Consider the following 21,001-nt stretch of genomic DNA (forward strand, 5'->3'; position numbering starts at 1 on the left):
CGTTGGTATTTACGCCACAATCGACACTTTTTCAGTTATATCACGGCCTGTAAGCCCTAAATTAGGTAGTTAAGTTGTTTGACATTAATGGGACCCAGGAGCGCAGTGCTGACAGGCAAAGGATCATAATAAAGACAGATGTGGGTAAGAAACCCACGATCAGCAGATCACGACGGGGCAAAGTGGAACACTTCATCTGAGCGAATTGTTGCGCCTGAGAACACTGTACCACCATACACTAATAGAAACATGTTGTGTGATATTGGTGAGGCCTCCAGGTTAAAGTGTTCGCTCGTCAGGTCGAAGGCACAGGTTCTAATCCTCGCATTGGTTTGCGTCCCTTAGGCACGCCAGAAATCTATGATAATGGGTTCGAATCCCGGTTCGCCCCAATTATGTTTCCAGGTTTGTCAGCACCATACCCGTGCTCGTGGGTTTCACCGAAGTGGTAAATGTCTAAGACCTGCATCACTTCGGGCTTTCCTCCCACATTAAGCTGACACGCCGTGATATAACTGGAATACTGTTAAAAGCGGCGTTAAACCCAACTCACTCACTCCTCACATTGGTGCAATCTGCGATGTCCATTCCTGTATCCTCCACCGTAATATTGCTTGACTGCTTCCCCTTCACTCGCTGACTGTTGTTTGATGGGGAAATTTGTAAGTACTATAATATACATTTGACCTCTTTTCGACACTGGAAAAGAATCGTGTCATAAAACGTCAACGAAATCAAATAAAGATAAGGCTGAAGTGATACACTTCCCATGACGCGTTTACGAGGGAGGGAATCCATTGATTTCTCACGACATTGTCTAAAACGGGCGCGTCCAGCATCTAGGCCATGCATTGTACACTGCTGGGCAAAAGAAAGTATCAATTTGAAAATTGGATTTGACCAAAATCTTGCAAACCTTATCAAAACGTTACTTGGCTGAACTAATGTGACGGTGAGGTCCGAAACACAACGCTGATACCCATATCAAATACATCACCATCGAATAACCTTATCTTGTTTGTAACCTTTTAGGCCACCATCAAACACAGCTGTAAATTTCCGTCAGTTTGTTTAACTAGCAACAGGCACAGTGAGTGAGGGAGTTACTGTTTCTGAACATCGCAGTCTGCAAGATTTCAGCAAATCACAACGGTTTGTAAATAATCAATTGTGAAACATTACAAACCCTTTGCAAGTGACGTGATGTATTAGATGATGTCACAGGGGGAGTCGACTAAAACACCTAATGGTGACAATGCGGGCATGTGGGAAAGATGAAAGTGTTCTTGTAGATCTGCTGATGAAGACGCCATTATTTGCCCAAGGGACGGAACTCTGCACAGCGAATCGCGGCGCCTTAGACGACTAGGCCACCCGTCCCCCCCTGGTTCGCCCCGATTATGTTTCCAGGTTTGTCAGCACCATACCCGTGCTCGTGGGTTTCACCGAAGTGGTAAACGTCTGAGACCTACATTACTTCGGGATTACCTCCCACATTAAGCTGACACGCCGTGATATATCTGTAATACTGTTAAAAACTCACTCTGTCGTGTCGGTACATTGAGACGCGTGGTAAGAATCGGTATCTGGAATTATATTGCTTGTAACAAGCGACATAGTTGGATGACGTCGTTGATTGTGCGACACCAATGACGCAGGATACTGCTCATGATATCAGCCACTGGCTTGTCTGGCCAAGATTTAGTCATTTACAAACGAATATGGCATGACCCTTTAATACAATCTTTATGACAAGTGGCAGATTTATTGGTAGCCTTAGAACTAGCTGTTAAGGTGTCGGTTATAAAATAGAAAGGTACTCGTAAGTGCTGAGGGTGGCTTCAGGGAAGTCTCATGATGCTGGTACCGTGGCTTGTAGTCCTCCTCGGTGGGATATGTGGAATACAGGCTGTGAGTCTGGACAGAACGGGACAGGAATCCTTCCTAAAGTAATGTATTCCGCTGTTATATTCTTTTTTAATGTGAGTTAATGATATGGATTTCCATGGGTGATTCTATTTGTGAGTCTCTGTGACTCTCAGGAATGATTTGTTGGGATTCCTGACATGATACTGGGGTCCTTAGGCGACAGTCCTTGACATGACACTGCGTCCCAAAGTGACAGTCCCTGACCTGATACTGGAGTCTTAAGGTAAAAGTCCCTGGCATGACATTGGGGGTCCTAAGGTGAAACTACCCGCTATAACACTGGGGTCCTAAGGTGAAAGTACCTGGTATGACACCGGGGTCCTAAGGTGAAAGTCCCTGAGATGACACTAGGGTCCTAAGGTGAAAGTCCCTGAGATGGCACTGGGGTCCTAAGGTGACAGTCTCTGCAATGGCATTGGGGGTCCTAAGGTGACAGTCCCTGGCATGACACTGGAGTCCTAAGGTGACAGTCTCTGCCATGACATTTGGGGTCCTATGTTGACAGTCTCTGCCATGACATTGGGGGTCCTATGTTGACAGTCTCTGCCATGACATTGGGGGTCCTAAGGTGACAGTCCCTGGCATGACACTGGAGTCCTAAGGTGACAGTCTCTGCCATGACATTTGGGGTCCTATGTTGACAGTCTCTGCCATGACATTGGGGGTCCTATGTTGACAGTCTCTGCCATGACATTGGGGGTCCTAAGGTGACAGTCCTTGGCATGACACTGGGGTCCTAAGGGGACCGTCCCTGGCATGACACTGACGGTCCTGATGTGACCGTCCCAAAAACACATTAAGTGAGAAGTATTTATGAAATTTTTCGCTCGCTATAGATGGGGCTTTCCATGTTTGAAATGAACGAAACGTATTAATCTTGTGAAGAAAATCTGACAGTAATTGTTTCATACATGCTACTTTGCACATCAATAATTGAATTGGCTTTAATGTATTCTTTGCACCATACGAGACTCTAACCTCAGTATTTAACCGATGATGTTCAGGATAGTGTGTGACAGTGGTGGTTAGAATAGGTCCCCATTACACTTTGTGACAGTGGTGGTAAGAATAGGTCCCCAGGAAACTTTGTGACAGTGGTGGTTGGAATAGATCCCCAGTACACTTTGTGACAGTGGTGGTTAGAATAGGTCCCCAGTACACAATGTGACAGTGGTGGTTAGAATAGGTTCCCCAGTACACTTTTGTGACAGTTGTGGTTAGAATAGGTCCCCAGTACACAATGTGACAGTGGTGGTCAGAATAGGTCCCCAGTACACAATGTGACAGTGGTGGTTAGATTAGGTCCCCAGTACACTTTGTGACAGTGGTGGTTAGATTAGGTCCCCAGTACACTTTGTGACAGTGGTGGTTAGAATAGATCCCCAGTACACAATGTGACAGTGGTGATCAGAATTGGTCCCCAGGACACTTTGTGACAGTGTTGGTTAGAACCCCGGACACAATGTAACATTGGTGGTTAAAATAGGTTCCCAGGACACAATGTGACAGTTGTGGTTAGAATAGGTCCCCAGTACACTTTTGTGACAGTGGTGGTTAGAATAGGTCCCCAGTACACTTTGTGACAGTGGTGGTCAGAATAGGTTCCTTAGTACACTTTGTAACAGTGGTGGTTAGATTAGGTCCCCATTACACTTTGTGACAGTGGTGGTTAGAATAGGTCCCCAGTACACTTTGTGACGGTGGTGGTTAGAATAGGTCCCCAGTACACTTTGTGACAGTGGTGGTTTGAATAGGTCCCCAGTACACTTTGTTATAGTGGTGGTTAGAATAGGTCCCCAGTACACTTTGTGATAGTGGTGGTTAGAATAGGTCCCCAGTACACTTTGTGATAGTGGTGGTTAGAATAGGTCCCCAGTACACTTTGTGACAGTGGTGGTTAGAATAGGCCCCCAGTACACTTTGTGATAGTGGTGGTTAGAATAGGTCCCCAGTACACTTTGTGATAGTGGTGGTTAGAATAGGTCCCCAGTACACTTTGTGATAGTGGTGGTTAGAATAGGTCCCCAGTACACAACGTAACATTGGTGGTCAGAATAGGTTCCTTAGTACACTTTGTAACAGTGGTGGTTAGATTAGGTCCCCAGTACACAATGTGACAGTGGTGGTTAGAATAGGTCCCCAGTACACTTTGTGACAGTGGTGGTTAGAATAGGTCCCCAGTACACTTTGTGACAGCGGTAGTTAGAATAGGTCCCCAGTACACTTTGTGATAGTGGTGGTTAGAATAGGCCCCCAGTACACTTTGTGATAGTGGTGGTTAGAATAGGCCCCCAGTACACTTTGTGATAGTGGTGGTTAGAATAGGTCCCCAGGACACAATATAGCAGTGGTGGTTAGAATAGGTCTCAAGTACATTTTGTGACAGTGGTGGTTAGAATAGGTCCCCAGTACACTTTGTGATAGTGGTGGTTAGAATAGGTCCCCAGTACACTTTGTGATAGTGGTGGTTAGAATAGGTCCCCAGTACACTTTGTGACAGTGGTGGTTAGAATAGGCCCCCAGTACACTTTGTGACAGTGGTGGTTAGAATAGGTCTCCCGTACACTTTGTGATAGTGGTGGTTAGAATAGGTCCCCAGTACACAATGTAACATTGGTGGTCAGAATGGGTTCCTTAGTACACTTTGTAACAGTGGTGGTTAGAATAGGTCCCCAGTACACTTTGTGACAGTGGTGGTTAGAATAGGTCCCCAGTACACTTTGTGACAGTGGTGGTTAGAATACGTCCCCAGTACACTTTGTGACAGTGGTGGTTAGAATAGGTCCCCAGTACACTTTGTGATAGTGGTGGTTAGAATAGGTCCCCAGTACACTTTGTGACAGTGGTGGTTAGAATAGGCCCCCAGTACACTTTGTGACAGTGGTGGTTAGAATAGGTCTCCCGTACACTTTTTGATAGTGGTGGTTAGAATAGGTCCCCAGTACACATTGTAACATTGGTGGTCAGAATAGGTTCCTTAGTACACTTTGTAACAGTGGTGGTTAGATTAGGTCCCCAGTACACTTTGTGACAGTGGTGGTTAGAATAGGTCCCCATTACACTTTGTGACAGTGGTGGTTAAAATAGGTCCCCAGTACACTTTGTGACAGTGGTGGTTAGAATAGGTCCCCAGTACACTTTGTGATAGTGGTGGTTAGAATAGGTCCCCAGTACACTTTGTGACAGTGGTGGTTAGAATAGGTCCCCAGTACACTTTGTGATAGTGGTGGTTAGAATAGGTCCCCAGTACACTTTGTGACAGTGGTGGTTAGAATAGGTCCCCAGTACACTTTGTGATAGTGGTGGTTAGAATAGGTCCCCAGGACACAATATAGCAGTGGTGGTTAGAATAGGTCTCCAGTACATTTTGTGACAGTGGTGGTTAGAATAGGTCTCCCGTACACTTTGTGATAGTGGTGGTTAGAATAGGTCCCCAGTACACAATGTGACAGTGGTGGTCAGAATAGGTCCCCATTGCACTTTGTGACAGTGGTGGTTAGAATAGGTCTCCAGTACACTCTGTGACAGTCGTGGTTAGAATAGCTCACCAGGACACTTTTTGACAGTGGTGGTTGGAATAGATCCCCAGGACACAATGTGACAGTGGTGGTTAGAATAGGTCCCCAGTACACTTTGTGACAGTGGTGGTTAGAATAGGTCCCCAGGACACAATGTGACAGTGTTGGTTAGACTACCAATGATTTGAGCCGTAGAACCCCACTGTCCAGAGTAACCTCCCTTAGTTACCAGGAGTCACTGAAGGGTCGAATCCGCGATAGTTATTCTTGATGTGTTTGTCAGCACCAAGTGAAAAACATCGACGAATGGATGTTGGGTCAATTTAATCTATTCACACATGTGATGTAAATAGCACATTGTTAAAAGGGTGTTGAATTCTCCCACATTCCCAGCCATCGGCTCGTTGACGTCAACATCACAACAGAAGAACAACAGCAATATGTCATCGATATGGCCGACGTCGGAAACATGGGGGTGAGTTCATTCTTACGCCTGTCATTTCTTTTACATGCTTCCATTATCACAATCAGTAAGTATAACCTGTCACAACCAAGTAAACGCGCTATCATGTCACTGGATTGTCTGATCCATACTCACTTTCACTGGATTGTCTGGTCCAGATTCGATTGTTTGCATCCCGCCTTTGTATGGCTGAGTTATTTCTTGGTGCGAGACTGGACAACAGACACATGCTTATTTTATTAAGCAAATTGGGTGAGTGGCGGGTGCTACCGGTAGAGCAGGACATGCTTGCCCTTTTTTCTCGAACACCTGGTGTCATCATTGATTTTAAGTGGTCCATTCGTATTACTTTCATCGCTATTTTGTCTTTTACGCCAAATGGTGTCAATTTTGACAGATAATCAAGGATGTCATTGACGTTTTATATTTATATAGCTAGAATATATTGCTGATTGTGGATGTTTGAGAGACACATATTAATAAGTCAGTTCACTCTGTTCCTGTTGTCACTCTGGGTATACCCGCTGGGTATGAATGTGATCTTATCGCTAATATTAAGTTTTCTTTTTTTTCTTTTATGCGGTGGTAGCATTCACTTCATTGATGGGGACGTTACAGTAAAACCTTTTGAATAAATTGACGTTAAATTCAACTCACTCATTCCGTATTTGTGCAAACGTTTTCAGCTTGACATGTGGCTGGTCCCCACCTTGGCGCGAACAGGGCGCCTGCGGGTTCCGCCTGAAAGTATCGACCTCTTCATGACACTGATGAACACTGCCGGCATCAGCAGCAAGATAAGGCACCACAACATCAAGCAGTCAGTGTCTCCTTTAATAATTCTTCCATCATATGTGAGGCGAGGTGAAAGGGGGTTTCACATCGCGTCAAAGATCATTGCACTTATATAGCGACTTGCATGCACGTGTGCGTGCGTGCGTGCATTGGTGCGTGCGTGCGTGCGTGCGTGCACCTGTACTGGTCCGGACTAATGCAGGTGTTATAGTGCTAGCTCACTGAGATACCATGCTGTTTAACATGAATACCCCACGCAGGCGCAGTATACTGACACCAAGCCGACCAGTCTTTGTTTTAGCCCCTTAATGCAATACACAATCTTTTAACATCTTTTATGTGGTGTGACGCGGTCGGGGATCCATCCCAAGACCTTCGGCTCTCTGGTCAGACGCTCTATCCATTAAACCAGGAAGGAGGCCCTTTCCATCATACATCATCCATCATACATAGCGAGACAATACTACACACCAATGTTTATTGGTGGCTAAAAACTGAAACAAACAAGAGTGAGTGAGTGAGTGAGTTAACGCCGCTTTTGACAGTATTCCAGTTATATCACGTCGTGTCAGCTTAATGTGAGAGTAAAGCCCGAAGTGATGCAGGTCTCAGACGTTTACCACTTCGGTGAAACCCGGGTATGGTGCTGACCAACCTAGAAACATAAACGGGGCGAGCCGGGATTCAAACCCACAATCATAGGTATTCGGCGCGCCCAAGGGACGCAACTCTGCACAGCGAATCGCAGCGCCTTAGACGACTGGACCCCCGGTGCCCCCGAAACAATCAAGAAATGGTTATTCGATGGTCAAGTATGGTTATGTATTTGATACAGGCACTACTGTTGGCAGTGTTCCGGGGAGAGATTCAATTTGGTACCGTGTCGATAACGTTTTTATTGTTTTGGTCAAATCCAATCCTCAAGTGTATATTTTCATATGTTTATGTTGTGTGACCGTTGGGTAGCAAAGTGGTTAAGCGTTAGCACACCACTCCGAAGGCCCGGGTTCGTTCCGCGTCTCTATGCAAAGTGTTCATATACCAGGATTTGTGCACTAAAAGAAGCTTTTTCAATCTCATAAAAAAAATACAAACATAAGAACGCATGATGGTCAAACCGAACCTGAATCTAAACAATACACCTATACACTTTAGATATTTAAACATAGAGAGGAGTTAATGAGGTATGTGTTCCCACAAAATTCTAATACTATAACTGAAAACATGATCACAATTTCATTTGACGTCAATCGAAGATGACTGCATCTTTAAGTGTGATTATTGGGACGACCTCGTAAGGATTCCGGGACAGAATTTGACCCCAGTAACCTTTGCTGCTAGTTTGATACGATTGAATGGATCGCGTGGTCAGGTGACGGTGACCTCTTTGATAGCGTGTCATGATACCCCGACGGCTTGGGTCGTTGCTCAAAATATCAATTCCCTCGTGAAGATCCGGGTTAGAATAGGTCTTCAGCAACCCATGCTTGTTGTAAGAGGCGACTAACTGGATAGGGTGCAGCGTGGTCAGGCTTACTGACTTGGTTGATGAATGTCATCGTATCCCAATTGCCAAGATCGATGCTCATGATGTCACTCACTGGATTGTCTGGTGCAGACTCGATTTGTTTCAATGACGTATGGTATGTTTAAGCTAGGTGCACGGCTTGGTCTGAAAACGAAGCATCAACTCTTATTATCCAATTAGGCGGAGGTGTAGCGATTACTTGTACGCCAACGAACAGGATTCCCCACTCGAGTGCAACATACAAAGCCCTTTCTTAACAACCCCTGTCGTTATTTGCTTAAAGCTCATGTACACTTCCGTGTGTTTACTTAAAGATGCGTGTTCATAATTTATTAACGATTCTCCTGTTTTAGGTTGAATGATGACACTTATTCAATGCCCAGCGAGGATCCGGCATTGTATAAAGATTTCATTGAAGGTGTCGTACGTCACAATGCTTATTACAGACTGGCTAACGTAAGTGTGTCTGGAGTGTGTCGGTGAGTCAGTGTCTTGGGTTTATGGCCGCTGTGACCAATATTTCAGTTATATTACGGCATGTCAGGTTAATGTGGCAGGAAAGCCCGAAGTGTGTGTTTGTGTGTGTGTGTGTGTGTGTGTGTGTGTGTGTGAGAGAGAGAGACAGACAGACAGACAGACAGACAGACAGAGACAGAGACAGAGTCAGAGAGTGTGTGTGTGTGTTGAGTGATAAATATAAAGTACAAACAGAGATGTAGTACAAACAGAGATGGACCATTATGTTACTATGCATTTCAGGGAGAGAGAGAGAGAGGGAGAGAGAGAGACACAGAGAGAGAGAGAGACAGAGAGAGAGAGAGAGCGAGAGAGAGAGAGAGAGAGAGAGAGAGAGAGAGAGAGACAGACAGAGACAGAAAGAGTTTATTGTAATTTCTTTGTACTTTAGCTTGATGCCTACATGAGTAACTTCGCCACCTTCACTGGCGTCACTAAAGGATACCTCGCACGAAGCACCTATGAAGGGAGAGACACGCCCTATATCGAGGTAACTGCACTTATACTAGTATTAGTGTTGCGGTCTGTCCGTGTCATTCTGTAATTGCTGGTTGTATCGAAATCCCATTCCATACGAATTAAGTAAGTCACACTGGTTCATCATTGGTTCAGGAAGCATGGGGGGCGAGTTTCGACCTGAATATGGATATTTGTTTTGTTAATGGACCGACAGACAAACAAATGTATTTCATTAGAAGTTAATGATTTCAACTCGTAACCTTCTATAATTGTATCGATAATGGCATGGTCTTCAACAACCCTGGAATGTGCTATTCAATGTTAGCTCACTGGAACATCAAGTTATTATTCGGCCGTAAGCTGCCATAAAAGTTTACTTCTTAGATATATTTTATCTGCGGTGCATCCTTGCGTATACAGTGTATTATGTTATCAGTTATATTAGGATAAATACACTGGACCCAGTGATATGACATGACGCTAAACTAGACGCATAATGAAAGTACACTGTTCATTCTCGATTGAAACAAGCAGCGATATATCCCCAATATTCGACCCTGACCTTTGCAGGCCGTCTTGAATACAGCCGTAACGTCTTGGAAATGTCTGCCTACTCTTCCTCTGTATTAAAACTAAAAGTTCATTCAGCAACTTTTTACAATTACGTATTTGTTTAAACTGATGAGGATAAACTTTCTGAATGTACCTCGTGCGACAAAACGTTCATTGCAGAGCATCGCTTATGTGTAGACCTCACACCCGAGAGGGAGTCTTAAATGATTAAAATGATGGGTTTTGTATATATACCCCTATCGACTTTCTGATTGGTCAATAATGTTATTTGATTGACAGAAGGCGAAAGGTTAACCATAAGAAACAAATTTGAAATAGATGCATCACAAAGAATTTGGATTGTAGGATAGATTGTGAATGTATATAATACCATGTGTGATTTATTTTCAGTGGTCTAGAAATGCTGAACAATTTCTACGTAATTGATTTTATTTTGAGCTGTTTTGATTTTAAATTACGCAAGCGAAACTGGTCTGCATCGTAAGTTTTGAATGTATTTACGAATTACATGTTTTCTGTCGTTTTCTAGATATGTTTCAGTCTGTATGAGTTGTTGGATTTGAATGTTTTACTGTACATGCAATTAATGAATCTAGTACCTGCTCTCGTCACTATATCTTTCAGACATTGTCGTAAAACTTACTGACTCTCTCCAGATTACAGGTGGATCCAGTAGCAACAAGAAGCGGATCTTCATAGAAGCTGGGATACACGCCCGGGAGTGGGTCTCCCCTGCTTCGGCCATGTATTTCATCGACAGGGTAGGTGCTGCCATGCACAGTGAGTAAGTTGGGGCTTACGCAGCTTTTAGCAATATTCCTGCAATAGCATGGCGGGGGACACCAGAAATGGGCTTCACACATTGCACCCATGTTGGGAATCGAATCCGGGCCTTCGGCGTGACGAGATTCAACCGCCAGGCTATTCCATCGCCCCAATGCACAATGCAATGTGTTGCTTGGCACCGTAACCTTAACATGCTTGTGTAACTTCTTAAGATATTCTACTCCAAATAAAAAAGTGATTGGGTGAAAAACGGGTTTAACGTCGCTTTCAAGATTACCGAAATTATATAGCGGCTGTATGTACTTGTCCGGACTAATGCCGATTTGATAGTGCTAGCCCATTGAGATACCATGCCACAGTTTAACACGAATACCCGACTCAGACACAGTAAACTGACACCGAGCTGACCAGTGTTTCTTTTAGCCCGCAGGGTAACAACACGTGTCATCTTATAACGTCTTTTCGTCGAACACCCGACCTTCCGGTGTCCGAGCAGATGCTTTTAATTATCATTAGACCAAGGAGGCGGTCGATCATAATGAGTGATAAGTTCATACAATGGTCACAAACATAGCCTGCAATGAATGATTTACCCACAATGAATATTTGATCACGAGAAATGAATCGAATAGAAACGTGTCAAACGTGGCAAAATACTGGAGACTTGCTCTGTAACAGGGGTTATTATGACAATAGCGCACAAATGGCAAGCAATAAATAGAGGATTAACCACTGTGTTCGGTTGTTACCGAAAAATCTACACACGAGTGATTAATCTGTCACGATTAGAACGAGGCTTTGCCGAGTTCTAATTGTGACAGATTAATCACGAGTATGTAGATTTTTCAGTAACAACCGAACACAGTGGTTAATCCTTTTTCTCCCATAACAATATGCCATAAAAAGTCGAGCTCGTAGTTGAAGATTTCCCGTGTTTAGTAACCACTCGGGATTCCCCCCAGCCTCGTTTTCGAATATGCTCAGTAAGACAACTGTAACATAAACAGGTAAAAAGGTTCTAGCGAAGACAACTCACACGAAGTTTCCGTGACAGGCAAGCCACTTGTTAGTATTCGTGTTGTTTTTTGTTAACTATTAAAAGCTAATGGGGGTAACGTTTTGAGAATTAGTAATGTGATTTGATATTTGTTAATGGTTTTGGATTTCTCGGCCCATAACTTTATTTGCATTCGTCTCGCCGTGACTATCATTCTCAATGCGCAACACTAAATAGGCCCACCTTTTTAGTGTATGTAAATACGTTATTCGTTTATTTGTTCGCTTGAAACAAATGTTATAAACCCAATTAAGAGGAAATTAAATATTGTCTTATATATTGTGAACTATTGTTAACGAAAAACAAGTGCCCAAAGGAACTGTCAGCAGGATTGATCAGGCAAGATTTTATAATATTACCAACTCAGGCAACTGATCAGCTGATTACATCTTCTCAAATCCTTCAATGGGATGTAAATTTTTTTGGACGAATGTACCTCTTTAAAACTAGTTTTACAGTGAATAATTTAATGTGTAAAATGATGAATATTTCATGTCATCTTTTTTACAATTTGTTTTGTTCCTGAACATTGTGAGCCCATGTGTTTTTATGATATAAAAAAAACCCTTTTCAGTTGACAGTTTTTCTTTTGAACATAATATTTAACATCATGACACCAAATGTTACTAAATGAGTCATCTAATTTCCCCATATTTGTGAATGACAAGAAACGATGTGAATTTGACAAGCACAATAATTTTTTGTGTGTGAACCATAAATACGTATGATAGTATGTAAACAATAAATTATCATTTCAGTAGTTCTACAAATATTTGCATTTTAATACCCTTGTAATTTAACATTGTAATTTTACTGCAACAGTTACCTCCAAACTTTATTCTTTTGTTATTTTATCAGATTAGATTTAAGACTTACTGATAAGGTAGTTTAAAATTAACATGTTCTTAAACATTCTTTTTATCTTCATGAAAACAAGACATAATAATAAATATGTATTTGAGTGACCTGTTCATATATGATTTTTTGGGGGCAAAAAGTATTTAAATTAAAATTAGACATTCCTAATGCATTTCTAAAGAAGTGGTTTTTTTCAGTAATCATGGTAAATAATAAATCTTTGGTTTAAAGAATATACTTGAGACAAACCTAATTCTACATGTCTTAATACTCTGTATTGTCTGTAAATTCTGAAAATAATTGACTGTGATATTGAGTTTCTACCTAAAACTTATAATAAGAAATTAATTTTGCGATTATTTCATCCTATCTAAAATACACAATATATTTTAAGATGCATAAATGTACATCATTGTTGAAAAAAAAAAGAATATTGCTTTTGAAAAAAATACCTAAAAAAGGTTGATTGGTGCCCACCATCTTTATCTTCATCATTTTGTCTGCTCCCTATAATAAATCAAAATAGTTAAGAAAAAATATAAATACATATATTACTTTCTGGAGTTTATTTAGATTTAGGTATGACTTAATATATAATGTTGTTTTTTTCATAATGAGTTTCTTAATTGTCCTGAGATAGTATGTTTAAATAATTGAAGTCTTAATGTTTAAAAAATACCAAATAATTATAGGCCAAAATACATTAATTATATTGATCTTGGTAAACTCCACCTGTTGAAAGGGGAAACAACTGCTGTGGTTGCAAAACATCTTGGTCGTGAGATGTACGGTCCGTCCAGCAAAGATTGATCGTTTCCTGCATTAAAATTGAGTATTGCTCTAGATCCAAATTATCTGAGTGTTTATTTTCTTAAAATATGAAATTTAAGTCTCGATTAATTTAATAGATCTATGAAATATGTTTTTGATCGATCGGCTCTAGATCAAAACTTTGTTGGAACGTGACATTTCTTATGTGGTTGACAGTTGTTGTTTTTTAAAAATACCAAACAATATGGTTTGTTTCACTATTTCATCGGTATTTTTACATGAATTAATTAACTGTTTCATGAGCTTTGTTATTAGCCTTGAAAACGCCCAGTAAAGAATGTACCGGAGTTGCTCCCCTGGTCCCGTAATATCGATGCGGTATCTCGCTTCGGTTACCGTCTTCTCATTCCGCAACTGAATCTGGTACATTGGGAAGCCGAAATTCTGTGATCTCCATATATCATACCCCTTCTTCCCCCACAAACTTTCCTTCGGTCATCAACTTTCGGCAATGGAAACATTGTCACTACGTTAATGTTTTGCCTGCTGGGGATTTCCTGTACTAGACGACCTCGGGTATCCCCGATCCGAAAATAGTGCCGTCAATTATTTTTAGCCAGCCAATCAAAACACGATGACACAACTCTTCACTCTCAGGCAGCCAATCAGATTAGGTGACAAAAAATAAACCACTGCGAATAAACCACTGCTGGCGATGGAAGATCAAGCCCTGTTATGGGAGAATATCAGGGTAACGCTATTTTTCAGGGCATTATCATTTGCAGAAGCCTCTTTCTTCGTCGGGCAGTTAATGGAAGACTTCGGGCTTCTGCAAATGATAATGTCCTGACAGATAGGCTTACCATTATTATAGCTAAAATGTGTTATCAAATAATAAAAAAAACCCATCGGTTTTGAAACATTCACTGCAATCAACACGAATCTCCCAGACCCACCTTCACAAATATGATACGTCATACAACAAACCAGATGACGTCACTATGAACGTGACGTCACCTATCCCTATCCCAATGACGTCTCCTAACAACGGGCGTGATAAGGGCCCGACGTCAAGCAATATGAGGACATTATCAAGTTACAGGCAATCTATCCACAACGGATTGCTAATTACAATTAGGAGATAAACATACTGTGTTTTCAATGTAGAGCTAGGTTACCTGTAGATTTAACCCCGCTAAATTGAATTTGGAACCGAACGCGCTCTACATTGAAAACACAGTATGTTTATCTCCATTCTACCATGACTAAATAAAACGCGAACTCTTTGGTGTTAGAAAATATACTGAGTGAAGCGGCATGGGTTGAGTTCAATGTTTTGAGTGGGTTATCGATCTAAAATTACGGAATCACCGAACAAAATATGGTTCTGTATATACTCAAGCAGTTTGTTTACTCCGTAATACTTCACTCGAACATATGACAGGCATATAAGCACGGCAACTTGGTAAGCTAACATGAGGTGGCCATCCCAAGGCTTTTGTCACCATTATGACGTCATATCGCTCATTGTGACGCAAAATATATGACGTCACAGTCGTATATAGAAAAGCGCCAAAATTTCAAGCCCTCTGTTGTCTCCAAAACGTAAATACATTCCCTTTGTTGATTTCTGTCGTGTTTTTCTGCACGAAATGTATTGCCACACATCCTTTGAATATTGTAGTAACGGCATCTGTGCATTTTGTAACCTGTAATTGTAGATATAGTTATTTAAATATGCCTACCGACAATGACTGAAAATAGTACTATTCTATGAATATTAGCTTCCGCGGTGATGCGGCCGTCAAACCAGCTGTTTCAATCAGAGGGGGTTTATTGTGATTTAATAGCCTCTGATTGACCAATCAGAATCGAGTAAATTCCAAATTCATTGTAGAATGCCTAATGATATAAGGGTAACGCTATTTTTCAGGGCATTATCATTTGTAGAAGCCCGAGGTTTTCCATTAACTGCCCGACGAAAAAGAGCGTTACCGTTATTATAGCTAAAATGGATGGAATTTGTTATCAAATAAAAAGAAACAACAACATCGGTTTTGAAACATTTACTGCAATCAACACAAATGTCACTGACCACATTTTACAAATATGGAAACGTCATAGAACAAACTAGATGACGTCACTATAATACGTGACGTCATTTTCTCTTCCCTATGACGTCACCTAACAACGGGCTTGATAATGGCCCATCGTCAAGCAATATGAGGGCATTATCAACTTACAGTGGCCCGCTCACTTCTGATAACGTGCGGGCGGTTTAATGATAATTTTATCCATTTTAGCTATAATACAGGATATTTACCATCCCAAAACACACACGCGTGATAACCTTTATACATGTGTTCAACTGAAGATGCTGCACAGGCGAGACGTGGATGCAGACGCAAGCTTCCTGTACAACAACTTCGAATGGTACATTGTTCCCGTGACTAACCCAGATGGCTATGAATACAGTCACACGTCCGTGAGTACATAAGAGGGGGTCATTGATGATCGTGTGTGTATCACTTCTAATGACAGGTTTAGTCGCAGACAGTTTATTGCTCATGCAAGGAATTCTTTGTCTACATTATACTATCGAATACCGTTGTCTTGAACTCAGGGAATAGTTCGACTTATCCGGAGATCGACACATCCAACTCGTTATAATACCTGTCTGACCTGACCATCAGACAACAGAAAACACAAAAATGTTGTGTATTTAATGTAAAATAACATAACATAGGAAGTATAAACATTTATACATTTATGTATATACACCTGTGAATCGAGTTCGACTTAATAGGGTAAGTGTTTTTTAACATATTTCTAACTCACTGAGTTGGCGACAGCCGGGGATTCGACACAACCGATATGACATAGTGATAGATATAGTAAGAGCTTGCAGGAACCGGACTGTGAGTTCGAAGTCAGAAGGAATGTGTGAATAGTCGGAAAGAAATGCGAACATTTGTCACTTAGAGTGTAACCTTAGAGTTCTCGATAATTTTGTGCCATTAAACAATATAATCGCGGATCGTGCATGCCCAAGGGAGGAAACTGTGCATGAGGAAATGCAGCGCCTCAGACGACTTGCGAGCCATGCCCCAAGGACAACTATGGGGTATAACAGCCATCTTGGATTGTTCACAGATATATTCTCTTAACGTTGAAACAATTGTCCTTTTTCGTTCATTTGATCATGAGCGAGTCTTGCCAGAAGAAAAGCACGTGCAAATGTGAGAAAGAAAGGCTTGTTGTCAACCATGTGAGCATGTCTGATAATTACCATACCGTTGTTATATAGTTTTACAAATTGACATTTCCAGTGCGTCAGAAACGTATACACCACCATCGTCCTTTAGAGTTATGTAGAGGCACTGAATGAGGAATATTTAAAATATATAAAAAAAGTTTGGGCTTTCAGAAGACAGCTACTGAAAGTCGAAAATCTGAAGTACTTATGGCAAAATGTACTGATGTTACTAAAATTGGAATGGAAGCTGATACTCCAGATAAACTTTCACACGAATAAGTTAAGTTATTCCTGTCGACAGTACCGCTACTGGAGAAAGAACCGGAGCATCATATCCGGGTGTGACAGTAGCCGTGGGGTTGATCTGAACCGGAACTTTGACTCCATGTGGGGAGGTAAGGTTGACATTGATGTGCTCTTTTCACTTGTTGTTTCACTCCGATCCTGATCATGTAATGCAAGTCAAGATTTAAAAAAATAGCCGGTTTGTTACGGCGTAAACTGTAATACTGCGGTAAAATATAATAACACTGCGGTAAAATATAATAACACTGCGTAATATATAATAACACTGCGGTAAAATATAATAACAATGCGGTAAAATGTAATAACACTGCGGTAAAATGTAATAACACTGCAGTGAAATATAATAACTCTGCGGTAAAATGTAATACGTAACTTCATTTATGTTTCCTTGTATAGTAGCAAATAAATCATATTTTATTACAATTTACCGTAGTGTTTATTCAAATTTACCGCAGTTTATGTTATTACAATTTGCTGCAGTTTTTGTTCCAGTTTACCGCAGTGCACTTATTACAATTTACCGCAATATAAATTTTACCGCAGTCTGTTACATTGTACCGCGTTATTACAATTTACGTCGTACCAGGGGTAAATATCCGACACAACTTTAATGACAACTCTCAAAACAGGCGCAATTACCTTATAATTATCGCCAATACGTCACCGTGTCCAGTCACCATGATCCTCCTTCATCCTGTGAATACTGTTAAGACAAAGAGGATTAACTCAGCCTTGCTTCAATCCTGTTTCAGGGTCAGGGTCGAGCGGGTCGTGCTCGTCAGATAGCTTCAGGGGGCCGTCAGTGTTCTCGGAGATAGAGACACAGAATATTCGGGACAAGGTCAAGGACATTCAGAATGAGCGTGGACCAATCAACGCCTACCTCTCCATTCACTCCTTCTCGCAGCTCATCCTCACGCCATACGGATTCGCCAAGAACACGTACCCACCTAATAACGACCACATAGTGAGAACGGCATTGCTTTTCTTCTTCTTTATTATTTATAGACCTAAACCAGGTAAAGGCAATCAACCCTAACATGTCAGATCTACATACAGGAACAACATTCACGTGTAGACTAAAGCGACAAAACCATTTGCATAATTATAAGAAACCTCTGCCTGCTGAGTCCATTGTACGATTCCGATTACAGCATAAGCTTGTGTTATGAAACTCAAATAGTGATTATACCAAATTTCTTAAAATGGGAGCGTATCCCGCCCCATGAGTGGGATTCGTCACACACACATGCAATGGAAAGTCAATTGTTCATCTGAGAAAACACAGGTGCGTCACATTTTCAAGTGTCCTAAAGATATCTACAATAACATTGTTTGACAGATTTACAAGGGCCCTGGATGTAACAACCTTGATCAAACAACCATTTAGCAAGAGTAGCTTGATGCTCTTTGAGATCATCGTTGAAAGTGCATGCTCAATTGTAGATTTAGAGTAGATACGAAGGCAGGGGCTGCAAGAAATGAAAGCTTCTTGAGCGGATAGCATGTTGCCATCAACATGTTTATGCATAATAGATCTTAACACTCAACAGAGACGGTATCACTGGTCTATTCTATTTCTGGCTCAGTTGGGTAAATCAGTGGAAGGGAATTGGCTAGTTGACCGCTGTTGTTTCTTTTCATTTTGCTTATGCGAGCAGAACGTTTACGCATGCAGTGTATGATGATTCGGAGCTTATTTGACATGACTGAAGATTGACTCATTGACATCAAAACGAAACCGTATCACAGATACTTGTGATTATTGTGAGATATCTTATCTGCAGTAGCTACTTGACAGGCAGATAACGTTGATGACGTTGTTAGGTATGCCTTTTTGCGAGTGCTTGCTTGACAGAAAGAACACATGTACAGCAAGTAGCCTAGGGTGCAAACGTCAACAAACAACGTCGCATTTCTATCTTCTATCATTTACTTCCATAGACCGTCCCGACAAAACTGTTATGCACAACGTTCTGTTAAAAGCGGCGTTAAACCCAACTCACTCACACGCACTCACTCACTACTTCCTACTGTTCATGTTTGCTTTCTACATCAGGTAGAGACATCAAATTTGGCCAAGGATGCTATATTTGCTTCTGATGGAAGAACCTATCGGGTTGGATCCTCGGCTGATATTTTAAGTGAGTAAAAATGGTTATTTATTCAAACTCTGAACGACAGTATCTATTGTGCTTTTGTCATAAAAAATGGAACTCTGTGATATGCCAGTACATTCCCCATACACCCCTTGTGTATATGCGTCAATCAATTTTCCGTTACCCTTGATATGCTCACCTTATTTCATACTGTCATTTGCCTCCCTTGGGCACGCCAGTAACTAGTGATTGTGGATTCGAATACCGGTTCGCAGCGAATATGCTTCTAGGTTTGTAGACACCATTGGTTTCACCGAAGTGGTAAACGCGTCACTTCGGGCTTTCCTATCACGCCATAATATAACTAGAATAATTTAAAAAAGCGGCATTAAACAACTCACTCACTCTCACACATACTGTAGGGATTAAAGCGTTCGCTCGTCACGCCGAAGACTCGGGTTCGATTCCCGACATGGGTACAATGTGTGAAGCCCATTTCTGGTGGCCCCCGCCGTGATATTGCTGGAATATTGCTAACAGCGGCGTAAAACCATACTCACTCACATACCGTAGACATGCCCCCTGTGGTAGTGTTAAGAGCGTCTCTTCTGGTTACGGAAGGTTGGTGGTTCGATCCCCGGCCGAATCATATCAAAATATGTTAAACGATGGTACATGTTGTTACCCTGTCTGGTGTTCGGCATTAAGGGGATAAAACAAGGACTGGTCGGCTCGGAGTCAGTACAGTGAGTGGAGTAGACTTGTTAAACTGCGGCATGGCATCTCGGTGGGCTACAACTATATAACCGGCTTTAGAACAAACACCCACACCCACACGTGCATCCACGTCGCTGTATCCATGTAAGTGAAATGATGTTGTAGACGGCGTTAAACCCAATTTGAACCACACCTGCATTCTGGTAAAATTGTCCATAGTATTCCAATAATACACTGATACCCTTCTACCTAATATATATCTTAAACACAAATGCTTTTTTCGTAATACTTGTTTCCAAAATTGCTTTCTTACAGTACCATAATTTGTTTGTTTGTTTGTTGTTTAACGCCGCACTCGGCAATATTCCAGCTATATGACGGCGGTTTGTAAATAATCGAGTCTGGACCAGACAATCCAGTGATTGACAACATGAACATCAATCCAAGCAATTGGGATCGATGACATGCATGGGTTGTTGAAGAACTATTCTACCCCGGATCTTCACGGGCCACACGGTACAATAGAACCCCGTTAATCCGGACAGTAGATCCTCGTGTAAATTACTCAGTCATGTAACGTATATTTGTAAGCGTTCTAAGCAGACCGGATAAACGGGTCTGTACTCACTACCCAGGTCTCACAGTATACTGCATGTTATTATCTCCTTCAGGCGTCATACATGGTGGGTCACGTGACTGGGCACGACAGACAGAGGATATCCCCTACGCTATCACCTTTGAACTCCGACCTAGCAGTGGTGGCCTTGAGGGGTTCGTCCTCCCCGCAGCTCAGATCGCACCTTGCAGTAAAGAAATCTGGGACGCCATCTACGCCATTGCTGGCAATCTTTAGACGCTGGTGGCTTCACGGATCACAGACTTATCTCATTCAAATCAAATCTTAGTGCTCACAACCGCCAAACAAAAATCAGGGGGCGTCCCATGACAGGTCACTCAGAACCACCTTTCGCGAACTTTCACCGACCAATGACCATCTCGAAGTCGACATTAGCCAATCAGAAAGCAGCTTTCTCGAGCTTAACGGCTCTAGTTTAAAACTGGCGACTTCAATTCCATTACGCTTTGAAAATTAGTTCTCGATTCAAAATTTGCAAACTGAACAAACTAAGATTCTGTAATCTCTGAGAAGTGGCTAAGATTGTGTGGCAATACGGGCTTTCCGTTTGAAATGTTTATCCATTGAAGCGAGAGATAGACTTGTATTCGGAGTCAGTCGCTCAGCTCCATTCTTGACCAACTCGTGTCGTTCCGTGACAAGCCGAATAGCGACTCGTGCCCCTCTCACGGCGATTTTTGCGACTGGGTTCCGTCTTAGCGCAAACGGGCTAACCATAAACAATTGCCTACTC

General features: G+C 41.8%; 1 protein-coding gene across 1 annotated transcript; it reads left to right on the plus strand.

The window, feature by feature from the left end:
- Positions 1 to 1,854: 1,854 nt before the first annotated feature.
- Positions 1,855 to 20,484, plus strand: LOC139457797 (zinc carboxypeptidase-like). Its single transcript, XM_071239143.1, has 11 exons — positions 1,855 to 1,949; positions 5,841 to 5,922; positions 6,597 to 6,730; positions 8,587 to 8,689; positions 9,141 to 9,239; positions 10,438 to 10,542; positions 15,628 to 15,738; positions 16,811 to 16,904; positions 17,568 to 17,782; positions 18,875 to 18,959; positions 20,303 to 20,484. The coding sequence occupies exons 1-11, from the start codon at positions 1,855 to 1,857 to the stop codon at positions 20,482 to 20,484; spliced, it is 1,305 nt and encodes a 434-aa protein (XP_071095244.1).
- Positions 20,485 to 21,001: the final 517 nt, after the last annotated feature.

Source organism: Haliotis cracherodii, unplaced genomic scaffold (assembly GCF_022045235.1).
Source record: "Haliotis cracherodii isolate W230 unplaced genomic scaffold, xgHalCrac1.p SCAF_12, whole genome shotgun sequence".
Lineage (NCBI taxonomy): Eukaryota > Metazoa > Mollusca > Gastropoda > Lepetellida > Haliotidae > Haliotis > Haliotis cracherodii.